The sequence below is a fragment of the Chenopodium quinoa genome, unplaced genomic scaffold (genome assembly GCF_001683475.1).
Source record: "Chenopodium quinoa cultivar QQ74 unplaced genomic scaffold, ASM168347v1, whole genome shotgun sequence".
In the NCBI taxonomy this organism is placed as follows: domain Eukaryota; kingdom Viridiplantae; phylum Streptophyta; class Magnoliopsida; order Caryophyllales; family Amaranthaceae; genus Chenopodium; species Chenopodium quinoa.
The window spans coordinates 266,144-288,072 of NW_018743850.1; the positions used below are offsets into that span (position 1 = coordinate 266,144).

The 21,929-nt window shown below is 34.1% G+C and overlaps 2 protein-coding genes across 2 annotated transcripts; one reads left to right on the forward strand and one right to left on the reverse strand.

Moving 5' to 3' along the window:
- Window positions 1-10,406: 10,406 nt before the first annotated feature.
- On the reverse strand, window positions 10,407-11,170 carry LOC110686238. The gene is made up of 2 exons (XM_021862858.1): window positions 10,492-11,170; window positions 10,407-10,441 (listed from the first exon to the last, which is right to left on the reverse strand). Exons 1-2 carry the CDS (start codon window positions 11,168-11,170, stop codon window positions 10,407-10,409), a joined length of 714 nt encoding a protein of 237 aa, XP_021718550.1.
- Window positions 11,171-17,285: 6,115 nt separating this feature from the next.
- LOC110685766 (leucine-rich repeat protein 1-like) lies at window positions 17,286-18,884 on the forward strand. Its single transcript, XM_021862287.1, has one exon. It carries the CDS (start codon window positions 17,698-17,700, stop codon window positions 18,532-18,534), a length of 837 nt encoding a protein of 278 aa, XP_021717979.1. The 5' UTR covers window positions 17,286-17,697; the 3' UTR covers window positions 18,535-18,884.
- The last annotated feature ends 3,045 nt before the right edge of the window (window positions 18,885-21,929 follow it).

The window sequence follows — 21,929 nt, forward strand, 5'->3', positions numbered from 1 at the left end:
TTGTTTGCGTTGATTCAATCTTGACTCCTTTCTTGTTGACTACGTTAAGTATGAAAGTGGTTTATATTACATTTTCATTAATTTATAGTCTTGCCATTTGCCATAACCCCCATAAGGTCCAATTGTTTTCTTTTGTTGCTATACTATTAGGCCCAATTGCAATATTGTTTTACGAGACTGTTAAAGCCTCAGTATTAAGGTATTCGGCCCATTATCACCCTACTGGGTCAGGCAGCGAAGTTCATTAGCTGTAAAAACAACCATGAAACTAAAAGATACAGTAAATTTTTCATAACAGTGGTTGTCACTTGTTAGTCTACTACACGTAGGAAAAATGGAGTAAAATAATTTTCTTGACTATGAAGTTGTACTTACTGCCTATGACGAACTAGATAAAACTTTTTAATTAACCAAGAATGGACTAGTTGAAATTTCATATATTTGGATGTCAACTAAACGACTTCTCAATTTCTACTGTATTTTCCGCTGAATAATATATTTATCATCCTCATAGTTTTCACTCACTAATATTCAATCTTAAAATCAATTAAAAAAAAAAAACAAAAGGAGCTATATTTTGAAATAAAGTCTTCTTTGCCATATAAAATTTGGACAAGTCAACATAAACAAAAAGTAACATATCTTCGTTTATATCTGGATCCTAAAATATCGAAAAATGACTTATCAATATATTGGTTCAGTGAGACAAGGACTTATGTATGATCCAATATTTAGAAGGAGGCTCAACCTGTGCGAATTAAACAAAATAGGACCAGGTCCAAATCTTTGAAAATGAAAACAAAATATTTGAGACAAAAAAAAAACAAATAGACCCGTGAATAATTCCCAATCATTTATTCAAACAGGGTTGATCAATACAATATGTGCTTAAATTTCTATATACATATCAGCATCCCAGGAAAATTGAAATTTATCCAGAAAATCTCGAAGACAACCAATCAATTTATTTGGATTTGTTTAGTTTGTTATCCTCTCAAATTGCCCTGATTTGGACTTTGGGAAGCTTGTGTAATTGACTAATTGCATGTGTTTCAATAAGAAAACATATTGTTTTATACTTTTACATTAACAATGATTTTACCAATAAAGTGTAGGCGTAGTAGTTAGAATAAAGAGTTTTTGTACAAGTATAAACCCTTTCCTACTTGCATATAAATCTATTTCATGAAGTATCTAAAAAAATTACAAGTATAACTTTATATAGAATGAGATCATCTAACTAATTAATTTGGTATGTAAAGACAATGATCACTATAACGTTAACCACACCTAGTAAAGTATTTATATTGTTTATCTTACAAAAGTGTTTTTTTTTCATTTGCATCCTAGTTGCTCCCACCTTTCTTTTTGGTTGAAATCATATGTTAATGCATATACGAAGTATATAATTTTATACATCGAGTATTAAATATTAAACTTTACGATTATGATTGCTACTCCGTATTAGTTATTTTAACCCCTATTTGATTAATGAAAATCATCCTAAATATTTATCAGGCGCGTGGCCCATTTCCATTAATATTTTATGGAAGAAAATAGTTAAAAACAGAATCAGCCAAAAAAAAAGAGGCATATGGCTAATAAAATGAGCGCATATTACCTAACAAAAGCATATAATAATGTAAGGTAGCCCTCCAACATCTCCACTGGCCCATATCATGTATGTTTGGTAGATGAATAATGAATGTCAATGCAAATAAACTTACTTGTATTATTTGCTGTTAACTAAACTGGACCTGTCACATCCTAACTTAGCTTGGTTCTTTCCCTCTGTCTCTTACGCATGACTTTTGAATACTCTTCAATTTTGAATCTCCAAACTCTATTTAGTACACACACCTTACACCTATCAACAACATCATCATTATCATCGTTATCATTTACTTCAGCATTAGCATTATATTTAACAATTCTTCAACCTGATTTTTTATGTTATGAGTTAGTACATGTTTGAATTGAGGATCGGGGATCTAAGATATATTAAAGCGGTTTATTATATAGTAGGTGGTAACATATATAAGAGAACATATGGAAAATAAGTTGTTGAACATGTACGAACTACGTAAGTCTGATTGTGAAGTAGTGTATGTAAGACTATTAGTTCATAAAAGAAGGGAGAAATATATAGCTCACAAGTTGCTCAAGTTTGACTCAAGACCATAGTAAATATTCTTATGTACGAGTAATTAGATTCACCTCTATGCATGTTTTTCACAATAAAAGTATAGTACTTCATGTATCAACTTTTATACTCCAGAATTTTTACTCATTGATAATTACATATGCATAGTATTAACACTTCCATCATTGAATTATTTATGCATTGACTAACCTGAAAATCAAAATATCTCGACTAGATTGGGGAATAATTAGGAATTTTAGTGGAGATAAAGCACTAACCAGATCCTTTGGAATTGAACGAAAAGTGCTGTGTTGCTAAACTACTGCTGATTCATGTCGGACGTCATGGCTAAGTATATGAAAAATTAGTAACACTAGAAACAGTGAAGCACCAAAGTAGATTATTTGTTGTGGAATAAATAGGACACATGGGTCCATTTAACTTGTATTCTGTGGTGTAATTGCGTTATGTTGTGCTTTGGGCAATATACCCTAGTCTCCTAACTACATTAATTCTTAATTAACTCACATAATTATTATTTGTTGATACATCATGCTTAACAAGTACAACAGTACAACTGGGTATTATTAGCATGTGCATTTGTAAGTTCCAAACATAACACACCCTTAGCTGTAATATTGTTAAAGATAATCCATTTTTTTTAAGTTAATTACAAATATTTTATTCTACTAGTTACAACTACTTGTTGAAAATCTTCTCATATCTGAGACAAGAAGAAAGGTCCGATCTGATGGATAGGATACTCCGTATTATAATTTGGCAATTTGCTTGTACAAAAGATACATAGGTAATTTTCTGATAATGGTATGTTGATGTATTTGATAATACTCGTACTTCGTATTAAGATAACATTTCATGGTTGATATATGTGTATTGGATATACAAAGTATTTAATACAGGTTAAGTGTTTTCTATTTCAACTTTACTATAAAAACTTCCTGTCATGAAGATAATCACAAACTCGTGCAACTATGCAAAGCTTTTAAGTCATATAAGATCGAAGTGCGTGACACACTCACGCATTAATGCAACTATCAAATGACTATTTTGCCCTTTCAAAATAATTAACTAAAACATGGTTTTGACTACAAGTCTACAACTCAAAAGCCACCAAATATGATTAGGATAAGCCCCACCAAAGAATATAAAATATGTTTTGTGAACTTAATTCTTTATTCCATTGGACAAAAGTATAATAAAATCACAAAGAAGACGTATTAAATCACCTATATTACGACTCGAAATAGCTTAAAAAAGGGGAGAAAAATCTTCTCCCTAATCACGCCTAAATGCACATGCTTGAGCGTATGATGTAATTCTTGTACCAAAAATCTTTTCCATTGTGGACTCCCTTTGCAAAAAGCGAAATTATGATATCGATATGTTAGGGCAAATCTTAGATCATGATGCAACTTATGTTCATCTTATAACTTGTTCTGATTATTATATTTTACTTATTTAGAAAAAAAAATTTGGATAAAGTTTAATAAGTACAAGTAGAAACGTTGGAAGATATTTTCTCGACTTGCATAGATAAAAAAATAAAATAAAAAAAGGTGTTCAGATAAATGTGTGGGGTCGATAAGTGAGATACAAGTTTAATTTGCAACTAATATAAGTTTAAATTCTAATCAGTTCAAGTAAATTCAAACTAATCCAACAAATTCAAATATTTAAAAACACGCGTGTAAAGAGATTGCACCCTTTCTGTCAAAACATTGTCGTTTTCAAACTCATGTACTTATACTCGTAATTTATAAATACCAGTTCACAATTAAAAGTTCATCTTAGATACACATTAGTTTAGCTCTCGTGTCACGCATGATAAGCCCAATTTTTATATAAAAAAAAAATAATTAATTATATCTAACTTGATAAAATATACGAAGTACATATCAAATATAAAGAGTAAATATTTCTTTAATATATATATATATATAGTAAATAATTGTCATGATTTAAATCAATAAATAAATTGAAAGTTCAATCTTTAGATTAAAAAAAATAAAATTAATTAAAGCTAAATGCACGAAAATTTAGATTTCATTGGAGCATCCATATTGTTGAGCAAATTCTAAAAACAATAAGTATGTATGTATAAGGCGCTTATGTTAACAGTTAATATAATTGAAAGACGGTCAATTTAAAGATAACTTTAACAATTTTAAAGATAGTTTTATCCTATTTAAGGGTAACTATTAATTTATTATGAATTTGGTAGTATTTTAGTGTGTATTTTGTAATCGGTACATGTTTACAGGCTAATATGATTAATCTAATACATTTAAGTGTTTTTTATGGGTAAGATTTATGTTAAAAAATGGTAATTTTTCTAGTAATATATGGATAACTAAAGTATACCTTATTGAAAAACTTGTGATTTAAAATATCTCTCCTATTTTATCTTTACATTTTATTTTACTAGATGGAAGCCCGTGCGATGCACGGTTTTTTCATCTAAGATTTTTAATTATTTGATTTATTGTATTTAATAATTTCAGACAAAATTACAAAAGTTTAATATTTTATTTTTTTTACTATAATTTATAATGAATTTATTAAATATAAATAAATTGTAAATATGATATTTTTTCCGTTATATAAAATCTTTAATGTAAAATAATAAATTTTTAATAATTTAAATTTACCATATCTTTTATTTCGATAGAATCATCAACCTCGTCCGATCCACAACCAACCTACTACATCAATGGATAAATTGAATCGTGAAATGTTAACCAAATTGATATAAATTAAATCTTTACATTTATATAAAAAAAAACAATATATTTACCAATAAATGAAATATTGTTGCGATATAAAATCAAATTTATGCATTGGAAGTTTTTCATCATCTCCAAAAATAACCAAAGTCATCCATATATTAAATATACAACATCTAATCGTATGCCATTACATAAACAAATAATCGTTAAGTATCCTAAATAAATACAATGTAACTAATAATTACAAATATAAATTTAAACATAAGATTTTAAAAATTACCCGGACATGAATGACCTATTACTAACACAAAATTACTAACACAAAATTCATTTATTGGGGTTTTGTATTGATACGAAATTTTATTTGTGTCATATGATGTGTAAGATCTGCATGTAAAAAAACATTTAGTAAATAAAACATAAACATATAATCGTGGAGTATCCCAAATTAATACAATGTAAGTAATAATTAGAAATACTAATTTAAACATAGGATTTTAAAAATTAAGCTAAAAATTCCCGGCCATTGATGAAAAAAAATTAACACAAAATTACTAACACAAAATCCCTTGATGGGGTTTTTTATTGATACGAAATTTTGTTTGTGTTGTATGATGTGTCAATTTATAATGGTAGGTATCACAAATTTTAATTTAATTATAATTAACGAACAATTTGTGTTTCTTATCATAAATACTATCAAAATTTATCTTATAATGATAGCTATCAAACTTTATTATACACGTTTATCATTTTAATATTTTTTAGCATATTTTTTTTTTGATTCTTATACTCGTAGTATTGAATTAATAAATTTATCTTTTCCTATATTTTTACTTTATTTTTTTTCATTAATATAATTTAATTCGTGGATTATAATCTAAGTGGCATTAAAATTTTAGATATATTTGTTAGGGTTTACTACTTTGATTCTACACAACTAGAATCAAATAACAATGGCGGACAAACCCTAGAATGTGTATAAAATTCAATTAAATACACAACACCAAATACTTAAAGTATTATCACAAACCAAGCACTAAATTAACAATATAATTCAGAAATTACAACAAAAATAACACTAATGTGAATGGTTCTTTACTTGCCTCTCTCCAAGCCGATATCCACCAAGAACATGAGAAAAACAATGACCACGTGAGTCTTCTATACCGGATACTTGACTAAGGCGTGTATACACTTTCCTAAAGTGATAATTTCCCCCACCACGGTCCTTGGGTTGAAACCGGAAACTCACTTTGAGATACAATAGTCAACACCACACTCTAAGCACAAAGATGTGTGATAAGATGAATAAATTCTCAATCAATAAACTTAATGATGGAGAAATTAAAGAAGAGTTTGCAAGATTCTTCAATAAAATTGTAGAGAAGAGAGAGTTTTTCAGAGAGGAATATTATGTTCTGCATCTTAAAAACCAAAACATCGAAAACGATATAAAGGAAATAACCGCAAAAACCGAAAACGAGCGAGGAGGTGCGGGCGCGCCACCACAGCAGCGCGGGCGCTCCTCCTCGTTCTTCCAAATTTCCAACTTTTCCAGAAACCTAACGCGATTTTGTCGCGGTTTTGGCGCGGGCGCGCCTCCTAATATTTACAGATTTTCCAGAAACTCAGCGCGATTTTGTCGCGCTTTTGGAGCGGTTCGCGCTTGTCTTTCACAAGCGCGCTAACAAGTGGAGCGATCTCTCCACTACAACACTCTAAATTATCCAACAATCCTCCCCCATTTAGAGTGTTCCTTTAAATCCTTTCTCCACTTCCATCAAATAAGCTTCATCTCATGCATCAATGCCAATGTCCCTACGGATTGAATTGACACTCTGTATAACGCACTTAACGATGATCATATCCCATGATTTCCATATGGATTGAATCACACGGCTATCTCTAATCATTCGAAGATGAAATACACACAAGATAACTCGAATTTAACATCACTTGACACTTTTATACAGCCATGTGTCCGTATCTTTCATAAGTTCATCAAAGTCTATATGTCCAACTAGACTTCTTGAAGCGGCTAAACTTCGAACTTATATAGGTAGGTTCTCATATACGTAAACGTGCCTTTATGACAAGACACTTTCATTTAGAGCTTCTCAACTCTAAATCTTTGAGAACTTTGAATTGACGCTACCTTACCGTCACAAGTAACATAGCAATGTGGGTCATGAAATATTGCTAACAAACAACAAAGTTGTAATTCAACCACATTGAATCTAAGACTTGATGTTTCTTCAAGCGTTAGATTGGGTTTCACAACTTTGTGCTATAGGACATAAACCCATTCCAGTCAAAGCAAATATGATGGAATGTCTTGGCATTGCTTTAGTAAAGCAATCCGCCAAATTCATTTTCGTAGGAACATAGTCAATACTTATGACACCATCATTGATAAGCTCTTTCACTAGGCTATGCCTTAGTGAAATATGCCGAGACTTACCATTATACACTTGACTATAAGCCTTTATTAAAGCCGAATTCGAATCACAATGAATAGCCACCGGTGAGATTGTCTTAGGCAATAAACGTAGCTCTAACATGATATTTCTCAACCACACAGCTTCCTTACTAGCTGAGGCAAGAGCTATAAACTCCGCTGCCATAGTGGAATCGGCAATGCAAGTTTGTTTCTTGGAAGACCATGAAATGGAACCTCCCCCAAACAAAAATACCCAACCACTTACAGAAGAGTCATCCTCTTTGTAAGTGATCCAACTTGCATCCGAATATCCTTCTAAAACCGAAGGAAATCCACTATAAGACAAACCATAGTCCAATGTACTCAAGACCCTCCGAACTGCAAACCAATGTTGTGCACCCGAGTTACTAGTAAATCTACTTAGTTTTCCCACAGCCAATGCAATATCTGGTCTTGTACTTGTCATGGCATATATTAAGGATCCAATTATCCTTGAATACTCCAATTGGGAAACCGTTTTCCCCGAATTCTTAACCAATTTTACATTAGATTACATGGGGTATTCACGGGACACTTATCAAACATATTGAACCGTTTGATCATTTTCTCAATGTAATGAGATTGGCTTAACATAAGCCTTCCATTGTCCCTAATTATCTTGATGCCCAAAATGACATCCGCCTCCCCCAAATCCTTCATCTGAAAAGACGAGGATAAGAATTCCTTGGTCAATTCTACTTGTTGTAGACTTGTACCAAAGATAAGCATATCAACAACATATAGACAAATGATGACACCATGACCTTTGTCATCAAATTTGCTATAAATACACTAATCAGCTTGATTCACCTTGAATCCAAAAGACAAAATTGTGTCATCAAACTTCCGATGCCACTGTTTTGGTGCTTGTTTAGGTCCATACAATGACTTAACCAATTTACACACCTTGTTTTCTTGCCCTTCCAAAACAAACCCTTCGGGTTGTTTCATGTACACTTCTTCCTCTAGATCACCATAAAGGAATGTCGTTTTGACATCCATTTGATGAATCACTAGATTGTATACCGAAGCCATTGCAATTAATAACCTTATTGAGGTTATTCTTGCAACCGGTGCATATGTGTCAAAATAATCAACACCATGCTTTTGCCTAAAGCCTTGGATAACCAATCTGGCTTTAAATTTCACTATGGAGCCATCCGGTCTCCTTTTCCTAGTGAAAATCCACTTGCAACCAAGAGGTTTGCAACTGGGAGGTAAATCCTCTAAGACCCAAGTGTCATTTCCCATGATAGAATCCATATCATCATTTATAGCTTCTTTCCAAAATGCACTATCTTGGGAAGATATGGCCTCGCTATAAGTTTTTGGGTCATTATCCACATTAAAACAATATGGAGTAGTGGAACTAAGGACATCCATAGATCCTTCAACCAAATAAATTATGAGGTCATCTAGAGGATTCCTAATTTTCCTTTGTCTTTTACTTCTTCTAACATGAGGAGTCTCATCCTCATTATTAGATGAACCTTCATGAGAAACATGTTGATCATCATAATCAACAATTTTCTTTCCTTTGGTACTAACTTGTAGATCCTTTGGTCTACTCATTGATAAAAACCGATTTTCATCAAAAATTGCATCACGTGACTCAATTATCGAATGTTTCGAAATAAAGTCACTTTGTTCTATAACATAGAACCTATAGGTTTTGCTATGCTCAGCATAACCTATAAAAATGCATTCCAAGCCCCTTTCACCGAGCTTTCTTTTCTTGTTGCCAGGCACTCTTACGACTGCCCTACAACCCCAAACCTTGAGATACTTCAAGTTTGGTTTCCTTTTGTACCAAAGTTCATAAGGAGTGGAATCCTTTCCCTTAGTGGGAACACGGTTAAGTATGTGACAAGCCGTCAACAAAGCTTCACCCCAAAATACCTCACTCAAACCTGAGTAAGATAGCATGGAATTAACCATTTCTTGAAGAATTTTGTTCTTCCTTTCAGCTACACTATTTGATTGTGGTGCATAACCAGCTGTAGTCTCATGAATAATACCCAAAGATTGGAAATAAGCAGGATCATAATATTCTCCTCCCTTATCGGTTCTCAATTTCTTAATAAAAGACTCTACTTGCAATTCAACCTCTTTCTTATAAATATAAAATTTAACCAAGGCTTCATCTTTGGAATATAAAAGATGAACATAGCAAAATCTTGAAAAATCATCAATAAACGTAACTATGTATCTTTTATTTCCCAAAGGTGTACTATATTAGTCACACAAATCACTATGAACCAATTCTAAGATCTTAGAACATCTTTCAACTTTCTTGAAAGGAGTTCTAGTGATCTTATTAAGCATATAAGTAGTACATTTATCAAGAGCAATATCACATGGAGGAATAAGTTCTAATTTAGACATAAAAGACGACTTATTGTAATTCATATGACCTAATCTAGAATGACATAAAGAAAAAAAATTCAAACTATTGTCATTACCAACATTAAAACAAACATCATCCAATATTACAGACCTCTCTCTTAAAGAGAGTTTAAACAAACCATGAGACAAATAACAACGTCCAACAAAAGTGCTACCCTTAGTTATAATACATCTATCTGCTTCAAAAACTAGTCTAAATCCAAGTCTATTCAGGATTGGGCCTGATACAAGATTTCTAGAAATACTAGGAGCATATAATACATCCCTAAGGATGATACTATTGCCCGAACTAAACATCAGCTCAACTTGTCCTCTTCCTCGGACCATGATGGTAGAGTTGTTTCCCATAAAGAGCTCTTCTCCATCACCAACCTTGTGAAAGGTTTTGAACCAATGCTTCACCTTGCATACATGCCTTGAAGCCCCCGAATCCATCCACCAAGAGTCATCATCCTGCACCATAAAAATGTTAGGATCCGTTGCATTTAAATCCATACCGGAATTAAATTCAACTTCATGTAATAAATTACCTTTGGTGGGTTGGTCCTTGCTCTTAGAAGCTTGACCATCCTTGGATTTTTCCATTTTCTTCTTGAACATGTAGCAGTCCTTCTTGCGGTGTCCAGTATTACCGCATTCCCAACAAGCATTCTTGTTGTTGTCCTTTTGTTTCTTGGACTTGCCCTTAGAGGAAGTAAACTTCTTCCTCTTACCACTAGTTGAAGCACTAGATTTGCCTTCCTCCACCACATTAATGGTGAAAGTTCTAGGATTTCCATCCTTAACCTTCTCCATGGCCCTTATCCCCTCTTCAATTTGAAGATGGGTAGCCAAATTGGACAAAGATATGTCCTCTTTTTTGTGTTTTAAGTCATGCTTAACATCTTTCCAACTATTGGGCAGCTTATCAATAATACTCGAAACAACAAACAATTCATCAACATTGATACCATGTTGTTTCAATTTACTATAAATACGTTGTATCTCATGAAATTGGTCCATAATCGATCTACCTTCAACAAACTTAAAGTCATTAAAATTACTTACTAGGAATTTCTTGCTAGAAGCATCCTCCGCCATATACTTGCTTTCTAATGATTCCCATAGCTCTTTAGCAGACTCGACATGTTGATACACATCGAACAAATCATCCTCCAACCCATTGAGAATATGTCCCCGACAAATAAAGTCATCATTATCCCACTTAGATTTCTCACGCACATCCTCCATTGTTTCATTCTCATGTTCTACCGGTCTAGGAGTGCTAATCACATAGGCAACCTTTAACGATGTAAGAAGAAAATACATCTTCTTCTTCCATCGTCGAAATTCCACACCGTCAAACTTCTTGAGTTTGAAAAAGTTTGTGGTAAGTTCTTCCACACTAGACATGTTGTTCAAACAATTATCACTTTAGATTGTTAGGGTTTACTACTTTGATTCTACACAATTAGAATCAAATAACAATGGTGGACAAACCCTAGAATGTGTATAAAATTCAATTAAATACACAACACCAAATACTTAAAGTATTATCACAAACCAAGCACTAAATTAACAATATAATTCAGAAATTACAACAAAAATAACACTAATGTGAATGGTTCTTTACTTGCCTCTCTCCAAGCCGATATCCACCAAGAACATGAGAAAAACAATGACCACGTGAGTCTTCTATACCGGATACTTGACTAAGGCGTGTATACACTTTCCTAAAGTGATAATTTCCCCCACCACGGTCCTTGGGTTGAAACCGGAAACTCACTTTGAGATACAATAGTCAACACCACACTCTAAGCACAAAGATGTGTGATAAGATGAATAAATTCTCAATCAATAAACTTAATGAAAGATAAATTAAAGAAGAGTTTGCAAGATTCTTCAATAAAATTGTAGAGAAGAGAGAGTTTTTCAGAGAGGAATATTATGTTCTGCATCTTTAAAACCAAAACATCGAAAACGATATAAAGGAAATAACCGCAAAAACCGAAAACGAGCGAGGAGGTGCGGGCGAGCCACCACAGCAGCGCGGGCGCTCCTCCTCGTTCTTCCAAAATTCCAACTTTTCCAGAAATCTGACGCGATTTTATCGCGGTTTAGGCGCGGGTCGCGCCAAACCATGGCGCGGGCGCGCCTCCTAGACTTTACAGATTTTCCAAAAAACTCAGCGCGATTTTGTCGCGCTTTTGGAGCGGTCCGCGCTTGTCTTTCATAAGCGCGCTAACAAGTGGAGCGATCTCTCCACTACAACACTCTAAATTATCCAACAATATCAAATCTAATTCGTTACTTTTATTTAGGTGGCGACATAATTTTTTAATTAAAAAAAAAACAAATCTTTCTTTTTATTGGTTGAAATAAGTATATTTCTTTCGTGGCGCTCCGAATGCTCTCTAAAAATGACTACTTTATTTATATATATATATTAGATTTTTCCCATCTCATATTTCAATTTTTTTTTGAAACAATCAACTCATTAATCAAAAGCCATACGACATCTACAAATGAAATCTAAATCAACAAATACATAAAATTGAATCAAATAAGGGTTTCCTTTATCAAAGCTACGATCATTGAATAAATCTTGCACTGTGGTACATCTCTCGCACACATCGTTCATCGTTGGACTATAAAGCCTTTTCGGAGAGACGGTCTAACGATTTGTTTTAGCCGTAAGGATGATTTTCATTTGATTCACTTGAACGCCTTTGAAAATTGACAACCGTTGCGATCCCGAAAAACTCTTTACCAACGAACTGATAATAGGGAAAAAGATGATTACCTTTTTAATAAACCCTAACACACAAAATGAACCCTAAACAAAAACTAATGACTCCACCATAAGGAGACACTCCACCATAAGAAGACGGACGAATATCTTCACTACTCGTGTAGATTTATTGAAAACTAAATTGCAAAACTAAAGAAAATTAAAGGAAAAGGGTATGAAACAGTCTAATTTCTTCTAAACAGCCAAGAATTTGGAGAAACCCTAGAAGAGAGGAGAGGCGAGAGTTTGGTTTATTTCGATTTACTCATATTTCAATTTAACATCTATGTCGTCTTTACTAATTTTTATTTTTTTTAAAAAAAAATACATCTCATAAAAGATTATTCACTACAAGAAAACAGTTGGATTCTGACGGAATTTTCCGTCGGAAACATAGAAAATTCCGTCGGAATCAGGCTTTCCGACGGAATTCCGTCGGAGTTAGTCTGTCGTAACAGCCTTTGTCGGAAATTCGACCTTTTCCGGCGGAAATTCCGTCGGAAGACGTTATTCCGACGGATTTTTCGACGGATCTAATTATGTCGGCGCTGTTTTTGACTTTATTTGAAATTCCGTCGCAAATTTCCGACATAAATTTCCGTCGGAGGTGGGTAGGTTTCCGACGGAATTTTTTGTCGGAAATGATATATTTCGACGGAAAAGTTAATAAAAAAAACAAAAAAAAACAGAGTAGCCCCACCCCACCCCCTTGCCCCCTAACCACCCTCACGCACCACCCCTACCAGCCCCTGCCCCAGCCCCTGCCCCTTTGCTCCGCCCCCTAACCACCCTTACGCACCACCCCTACCAGCCCCTGCCCCCTGTCCCCTACCCCCCGCCCCAGCCCCTGCCCCCTGCCCCCTAACTACCCTCACGCACCACCCCTACCAGCCCCAACCACGCAACACCACCGAAACGACCCACACCCAAACCCTCTAGCCCACCACCGTACACCACCACCTATCCCACCTTCATACACCACCACCAACCCACACCCAAACACACTACCGTACACAACCAAATCGCAACCCACCTAACCACCGAAACCCACCTCACCACTCGAAACAACCACTGAAAAAAAAAAACATAAAAAAAATCCATACTTCAACAACACCATATATTTCAAAAAATCCAGAAAATTCAACCATACCTTAATTTGACAAAAAAAAAAAAAAACGTCGAAATTGGGTTTATAAGGTCAAATTCGACCATGAAAACTCTATATCTAGAGTTTTCATGGTCGAATTTAACATGAAAACCTTGATTTTCATGAGTTGCCATTGAATATCTTGAAATAACCTTGAGTTGGCAAAGAAAACGAAACAAAAAAAAAGAAAGAGGGGAAGAGGAGAGGAAGGAGAAAGAAGGGAAGAGGAAGGATGTGTGCGCTGAGGAAGGAGAAGGGAGGAAAGGAAGGAGAAAGAGGGGAAGAGGAAAGAAGAGAGGAGAGAGAAAGAGAAGGGAGGCGGGGAGAGAGAAAGGAGTGTGGGTTTTTAGGGTTTTTTTATGTTTTAAAGAGGTTTTTTTTATTATTTAATTAATTTCCGACGGAATATTCCGTCGGAAATTTCCGATGGATTTTTATTCTGTCGGAAATTTAACGTTTCGACGGAATATTCCGACGGATTTTTTTCCGTCAGAATATAAATTTTCCGACAGAATATTCCGTCGGAATGCCCATATATTCCGACGGATTTTTATTCCGTACAAATTCCGTCGGAATATTCCGACGGAATATAAATCCGCCGGAATATATGGGATTTCCGACGGAATTTTGTGTCCGTCGGAATCTACCCTTTTTCTTGTAGTGATTAATGGTTAAATTACAAAAAGATTTAACAAAAAATTAATTCAATTACTATTGCTTGCTTCATAAGATTTCAAATCAAAACCATGAATAAAAATGTTTTTTCCACCCCTTCTACAACTATAATAAAATTTCTAACGTCAAATTTGTATGTATGTCTTATGCTTTCTACCATTTTTCCCAACATTAAAATTTCTAAACTATAGTTTACTTCTCCCTTAACTATAAGATCTCAAAATATCGTGTGAAAGTGATTAAAGACTTATTATAAATAAAAATCAAGATATTAGTCAAACAACATACTAAAAAAACTTCGGTAAAACTATAACTCAACATGTGTGTAAAAATATTAATTACAAATAATAAATCACCTTTACATCTAACATAACCACTCCAATTAAAATAAATAATACTCTAATTATTAAAGAAAGAACAATCCATAATTGGGTAATAATTATGGCTTGTGTTGTTATATTTTTTGTTTTATGGATGGGTGATCGATATATGTGATATTATAGTTTTTTTGTTACTATAAATAAAATGTGTTTGAAGCCACCCAATAATTGTGATTTGATTATTTTTATTTACAGCCTTAAAAATTTATATATGGGATTCACCAAAAAAAAAAGGCATGCATCAAGAGATGCCACTTGTCACTATGTCAAGTATGTCTTATATATATATATATATATATATATATATATATATATATATATATATATATATATATATATATATATATATATATATATATGTGTGTGTGTGTGTGTGTGTGTGTGTGTATTTATGTAGTTATTTATGAATGTCAAAAATAATATATCACCTCAAGAAGTGTCTCAGGACTCCCAGCAAAAGTCAATATTAGTTTTATGTGTATGTACTAAAACATTAATTTTTTTATTTACGTATTTTCAAACTTTGATTGAGATTTTACATTTTCTTAAAATTTAACATATGATATAAGTTATCGAACATAATTAGTTTTAATATTGAATCATATTACCCTGATTGGAAAGAATGAAGATGGCCAAACAGAAAGGAATATATTTATAAAAAATGTTTAGAATAATATAATGATATACTAACATTTCAAAAAAGATAAGCAATAAAATAGTGTGTTCTAGAAGAAAAATACACCAAAAAATAACATGTATCTTTCTAATTGTTTGTTTTAATTATTTATAAAGCCAAAATAATATGCCTCAAATCATCAATCTATGCATCACAAAATCAAGTTGGAGATTTTAATGATTCCTAATCATCAAATTCACTCCTTACTTTAATTGATTTTAAAAAAGTGTCAGTGTTTCTGCACTTGTTTTTTCAATTTATTTTCAACTTCCTTAACAACTTTCCCCAGAAAAAAAAGTCTATTGCTGCCTATCTCTATTTTTAAAAGGATCTTTGAAGAGTATTATGGCCATACATCCCAATGATGCAAAGTATATTTATTTATTTTTATTTTTTTAAGGGTTGTACAAGTATTTCTTGGCATTTTTCATTTCTCCATTTACCTGATTAATTATCAAGATTAAACCTGTACTAATTTATATAAGTTGACTTTATGTTTGAAATAAGTACAAAATGAAAGATTATAATTAATGTTTACATTGTAAAAAAAAAAAAAGAATAAAAAAAAAAAAGAATTGAAGAAACGCTAATTGACAATTAGAAATTAGACGTGCAACATTTGGTTCTAACAGAAATTTGGGTCAGGACTAGATAAAAATGAAAATGAATTAAGAGATGTTATTCTATTTATCTTATAAGGTTTTAATTTATAATTATATACATTCTTTGTATGGTGGATGTTGAAATCTAGTTCTTATAGTTACAATTGTAATTAAAACACATTTAGGGGTTTTTAAAATTAAGTGGCCTTATTTTTTTTTACGATGACTGACAATTTCTTAATGATGAAAAATAAAAGCTAAGTCCCCAAATGATGAAAAGTATAAAATGTGTGGTCCTTTTTCTGTGTGGTCGAGGTTACTTATTTTTACTCGGTTGGTTAACGCGTTTTCGCCGGGTTACTTATTCGGGGATTACCTAGTTGGTCAAGGGTTACTTATTCTGGTGTTACTCAGTCAATTAGCGCGTTTTCTGTGTGAGAGTAAACCCTGACCAACCGAGTAATCCCAGAATAAGTAACCCCTGACTAACTGACCGAGTAATCCCTAAATAAGTAACCCTTGACTGACTGACCGAGTAATACCTGAATAAGTAACCCCTAACTAACCGAGTAACCCCTGACCGACTGAGTAACCCCTGAATAAGTAACCCTAGAATAAGTAAATCCGGCCACGGTGTGACCAACCATATATAAAAATCTGTGTAATATGTGTGTCCTTAAAAATGCATTCTACTCTTTAATTACGTGATAAATAGGAATTTCTTCATAAAAAATCAAACCAAAATTTCTAGATAATTTCAAATCAAGTCTAATAAGTTCCAATGAATAGACTCCGTAAGGTAAAAAGAATGTGACTCGATGACACAAGTCGAGGGGAATTGGGGAAACTTGTGAGCATAGGAATTTACTGAAATATGGAGTAAAATAGTACTCGTAATATAATACATCGTAAGTTGTACTTCCTTCGTTTTTTTAGTTGCAATTTTTGAAGAGGAGAGAGATAGAGAGAAAAATAAAAGGGACCCATGTGGGTAGAAGAGATATAAGAGAGAAAAAATGTTTAAAATGAAAAGTATTGCAAGTAATTAACAATTTTCAAAATAAGAAAATGTTGTACTCCTTTCGTCCCATAATATAATTATAGTTTGTGTTTTTTCATGGTATCCAAGAAATAGGAGGAGAAAGTGGATGAAATACATTAATAAAAGTGAAAAGTACAATTATGGACAAAAGTTAGAGAGAGAAAATAGAAAAAAGTACAAGATATGTGCAAAATTCAAGGGTAATTTCAGAAGTACAATGAATAAAGTTAAAAAAGTGAGGGTATAATGGTCTTTACATACTATAAAAAAATAGAAATAGAAACAACATTTTGAATCTACAAAATAGGAAAATAGGAACTATATTATAAAATGGAGGGAGTAACTAAAAAAAAATAGATAGAAGTAAAATAAAAGGAAAGTTTATAAAGCGCAGAATGACGCATTCACCCTCGAATTCCATTCCTTTCCTTAATTTCAGTTTCACTTCTCCCAGAAACCAACACCAAAAACAACCAACCCAATACAAACTCACAACTCCCACCTTCTCCTCTCTCTCTCCTAGTCTCCTCCCTCACCTCTCCAAATCATCCATCATTCTCCTCACTCAAATCAAACTCCCCCAAAAATTACTCCACCAAATTCAAATTCAAATTCAAATTCCAACCTATGAAAAAACACCACCACCGTGAACACCACCACATCTCCGCCGTATTCTTCTTCCTCCTCCTCCTCCATGTCCACCCTTCAACCTCAGATCCAAGCGACGAAGCTTGTCTATCCCAACTCTTCACCTCCTTCCAAGACCCGGCCCATAATCTCAAAAACTGGACCCAGCCCAACTTCGCCAACCCATGTAACGGCTTCGACTCTCACCTTCAAGGCGCCACTTGTAACAACGGCCGCATCTTTCGCCTTTCTCTCTCCTCCCTCTCACTCCAAGGTACCATCTCTTCTTCTCTCTCTAAATGCACTAATCTCCAAACCCTCGACCTCTCCTCCAACTCTCTCTCCGGCGAGATCCCTTCCGAGCTAAAAGACCTTTCTAACCTCGCCGTCCTCAATCTCTCCGGTAACCGTCTCTCCGGTCAGATCCCTCCCTCACTCTACCTCTGCGCTTACCTTAATGTCATCGACTTACATGGGAACCAGCTAGTGGGGCCCATCCCTCAGCAATTGGGTCTCCTTGTACGACTCAACACATTCGATGTGTCGTATAATAAGTTGTCCGGGGTGATTCCGCCGTCGATTGGGAATCGGAGTGGGACGTTGCCGAGGTTTAATGCGACGTCGTTTCAAGGGAATAAGGATTTGTACGGATACCCGTTAGAACCGTACAAAAATAGAGGGTTGTCTGTGATGGCGATAGTTGGAATTGGGCTTGGAAGTGGGCTTTTGAGTTTGATTGTTAGTTTTACAGTTGTTTGTATTTGGTTAAAGGTTTCTGAACAGAAGATGGCTGCTGCTGAAGAAGGCAAGATTAGCCACCATATGCCTGATTATTGATTTCTTTTCTTTTTTTTTTTTTTAATTTTAATTTTTGGGTTTTTTTTTTCTTCTCTAATTTAATTTTATTTGCTGGGAAAATTGTTAGTATAAGATAAATATAGGTTGTTTAGTTGACATTTTTCCAGTTTGTATGAATTTGATCTTAGTCGCTACTGATCTTGATTTTCAGAGGGAGGGGAATTGAATTATGGTTGTGTTGGTTGATTTGACTTTTTTTTTTTGGGTGGTTTTTCAAAATTTTGTTTTTGTTTTTTAGTTCGGAATTCGACAATGTACAAAGAAACGAATTGAACATGTGAGAGATTCATAAAATAGTACCCGTATATACGAGTTTATGTTGAATGCCTTCAATTACTATTATTATTACTATTATTTTTTTTTTTCGGTATTATTATCGTCCTGTATGGTAAAAATAAAATAAAATTGTGTGTTTCGTAATTTACGGCCTTGTTTGACAATTACCGTCGTAAATTACCTAATGTAATGGACATTCTTTTTGCCTTCCTTATAATTGTTGGGATTATTAGTTGATTTAATTGCCGATTGTGCTTAGTAGGTTGTCATGTTTTCCACCAAGATGATTATCTTTATCGAATTTAATTAAATTGTCTAAAATTATACAGTATTATCGAATTTGTCATGTACAGTACTATGTAAATGTTCTTATCACGATATTATTTGAGTATTAGTGAAATAAAGCCTATTTTGGCGATTGAATTTCAAAAAGTTAAGTACGAGTCAATGAGTTTTGATGGATTTCAGGCAATTGGCGGGCCTTGAAGTTTCCAAATACGAGTACGGTTTGGTCATGGAAGTTTGATGAGAATCATAAATTGTTGAGATAGGATCATAGGAAGGCAAAGGACCACTCTACTATAGTTGAATACTTGAGCCAAAAGTTGTCATTTTCTGAGTGGGAAATTACGCAGGCTATGGAGAAAGTGACCGAAAGTTTCGTTGTTACTGTAATGCTTTAGTGGGTGATATCATTGGTATGTTGCCATTCTGCTGGTATTTTTAGTAACGCTAATAATTATTCCACAGGGTCTTGTCCCTAAATAACTCGAAGAATCGATTACAACTTGTTCGTGAAAACACACATCAAATTAACCTTATAACAAAAATAAGTAGTTTCTGAAATATGGTAAAGATGACGTAACAACAATCTTGATACACTAAACAACGTAAACTAACTAGTAGATTAGAGTGCCTTTTAAAAGGAAGGAGTATTTCAGTGCGTGGAGTGGCTCTTCGGATTGTCTGGTAGTTAAGTGTGGCAAGAAGGTTTTGGTAAATGCGAATATGGGGGTGGTGGGAGACCAAGACCCTTTGGAATGGGGAGGAAACACTTTTGTTTTTGTATGGGTTTCTTGAGATTCCATGGACGTGCTTTTATCCAAAAACATTCTCAAGGAGTATATTGCAGGTACTGTAGTATAATACTAGTAGTTTGACCCACCTATCTACAGTACTCTTGTATTTTTTTAAGAAATATTTTCAAGTTTTCCACTGTACTATTTTATTGATTTCTTCTTTCCATTGCTCACTTAAATCCTCCCCTTTTCCCCTCTTTAGCAAACATGTACGTGACCTAGCTGCTGCTTGTTGGGTATAAACTATAAACACACATGAAAATTCGCTGTGTGCACAATAAGTTAATGAGCTATTTTTTTTATTTTTATTTTTTTGTTTTTTTTTTTGACAAGGAGAACTAAAAACTAACACACACAAACACCTAAAAGGACCAAGAAAGAAACTGGGGATGATGAGACCAAACTGCCAGCCAATGAGCCGGAGAAATCCACGAGCAAGGAACCTGCAAGCCGACAGTTCTTGAAGAACTTCCCTAATCTCCGTTAACAACCAAACACAAGAAATATCATCCGAACACAAATGACCAAGAAGAGAAGTCAACTGCACACAATCCGTATAAATAAGGAGCCGAACAAAACCCCTATGACATGCAGCATGTAAGGCCTATAAGCAAGCTTGAAGCACAGAAGACGTCCGACAAGCCCTCGAGCCACCTCCCAAAATCCGCTCCTAATCAATTTCCCTAAAAACCCAACCCGTTCCCGCTGTATTATCTTGAACATTCCAAGCTCCATCCAACAAAAGACAGAAATCCTAAGTATCCGTTGTAGACCCTTTCAGGCAACCTGAGCGAGACGACCTAAAAGAAGAGAGCCAAGATACACGAAGAGGATGTTGTTGAGAGAAAGTAGAAGCCGCAGTACCCCTAGTAACCCATTCACTAGTAAGGTGAAATATTGTTGCCGGAGAATAGACCGCGTGATGAAACACCTTGTGATTGCGAGATAACCAAATAGCCCACATGAAGGAGATAAAAAACAACAAACCATTCCAATCCCGCAAAATTCTGTAGGCACCAACCTTATCCGTAAACCACAGTGAAAACGGACTATCCTGCAATAAGGAGGCCCGAGTCAAGGCAAAAGGGCCACTGAGTAGTAAACCAGACACAAACGGACAATCTCGAAATACATGAGATGTTGTCTCGCAACTCTGATGGCAAAAGACACAAGTGGGATTGATAGGCATCCCCCGGCGAAGAAGAGACTCTGATAAAGGTAGAGCATCATGCAGCAACTTCCAAACAAAGACTTTCAATCTGGGGAGAATAGGAAGACCCCAAAATTGCCTCCACCATAAGGAAGGAGCTGGTTCGCTGACCACAGAAGCCATCGAATGACGAACCAGCATTGCATATGTAATCCTGAACTTTATTAAATTAATAAGCACTAATCTAATTTAAATTCTCTTTTTCTATACACCAACACGTTTTATCAATGGTGTTATAATAATAGTAGCCCAATTTCAAGTGATCTAAGCCTACCTCTTTTTAACCATCCAATTGTGGCCCAAATAGTTGTCTTAATTCCATTAGGATTAAGAACCCTTTTATTAAAAAGTCTTGCACCTTATTTCCCCTTCTTTTATTCACGTAATTCCCTCCTCCTATTTTTTTTTCCCTTACTGCTTCAGTATTTCACGAGCATTCAAAAAAAAAAATTGTGCAGCTGCCGCCGTCGACAGGCCACCACTGGCGCCTACCCGCTGCTCCGACGACCACCGCAGCTCACCCACGACCACCAGTCTGCCCCCTTCTCTCTCCTTTCTTTTTTTTTTCTCTCTTTTGTTAATTTAATTCAAGTTTTAATCTTTATTAAATTTTGTTCTTAAATTGTTATTATTATGATTTGTATATGCATATGAGTTGCAAAAGATTATAAATTTTTGAATTTTACCATGTTTAATTTGATGACAAAAAATTCAGATTTAGTTTAATTGAGAATTAAGGGTTTAAATGTTGATTTTTCATGGTTTTAGGGTTTAAAACATGTTAATTAAGTTATCTAATTATATTATGT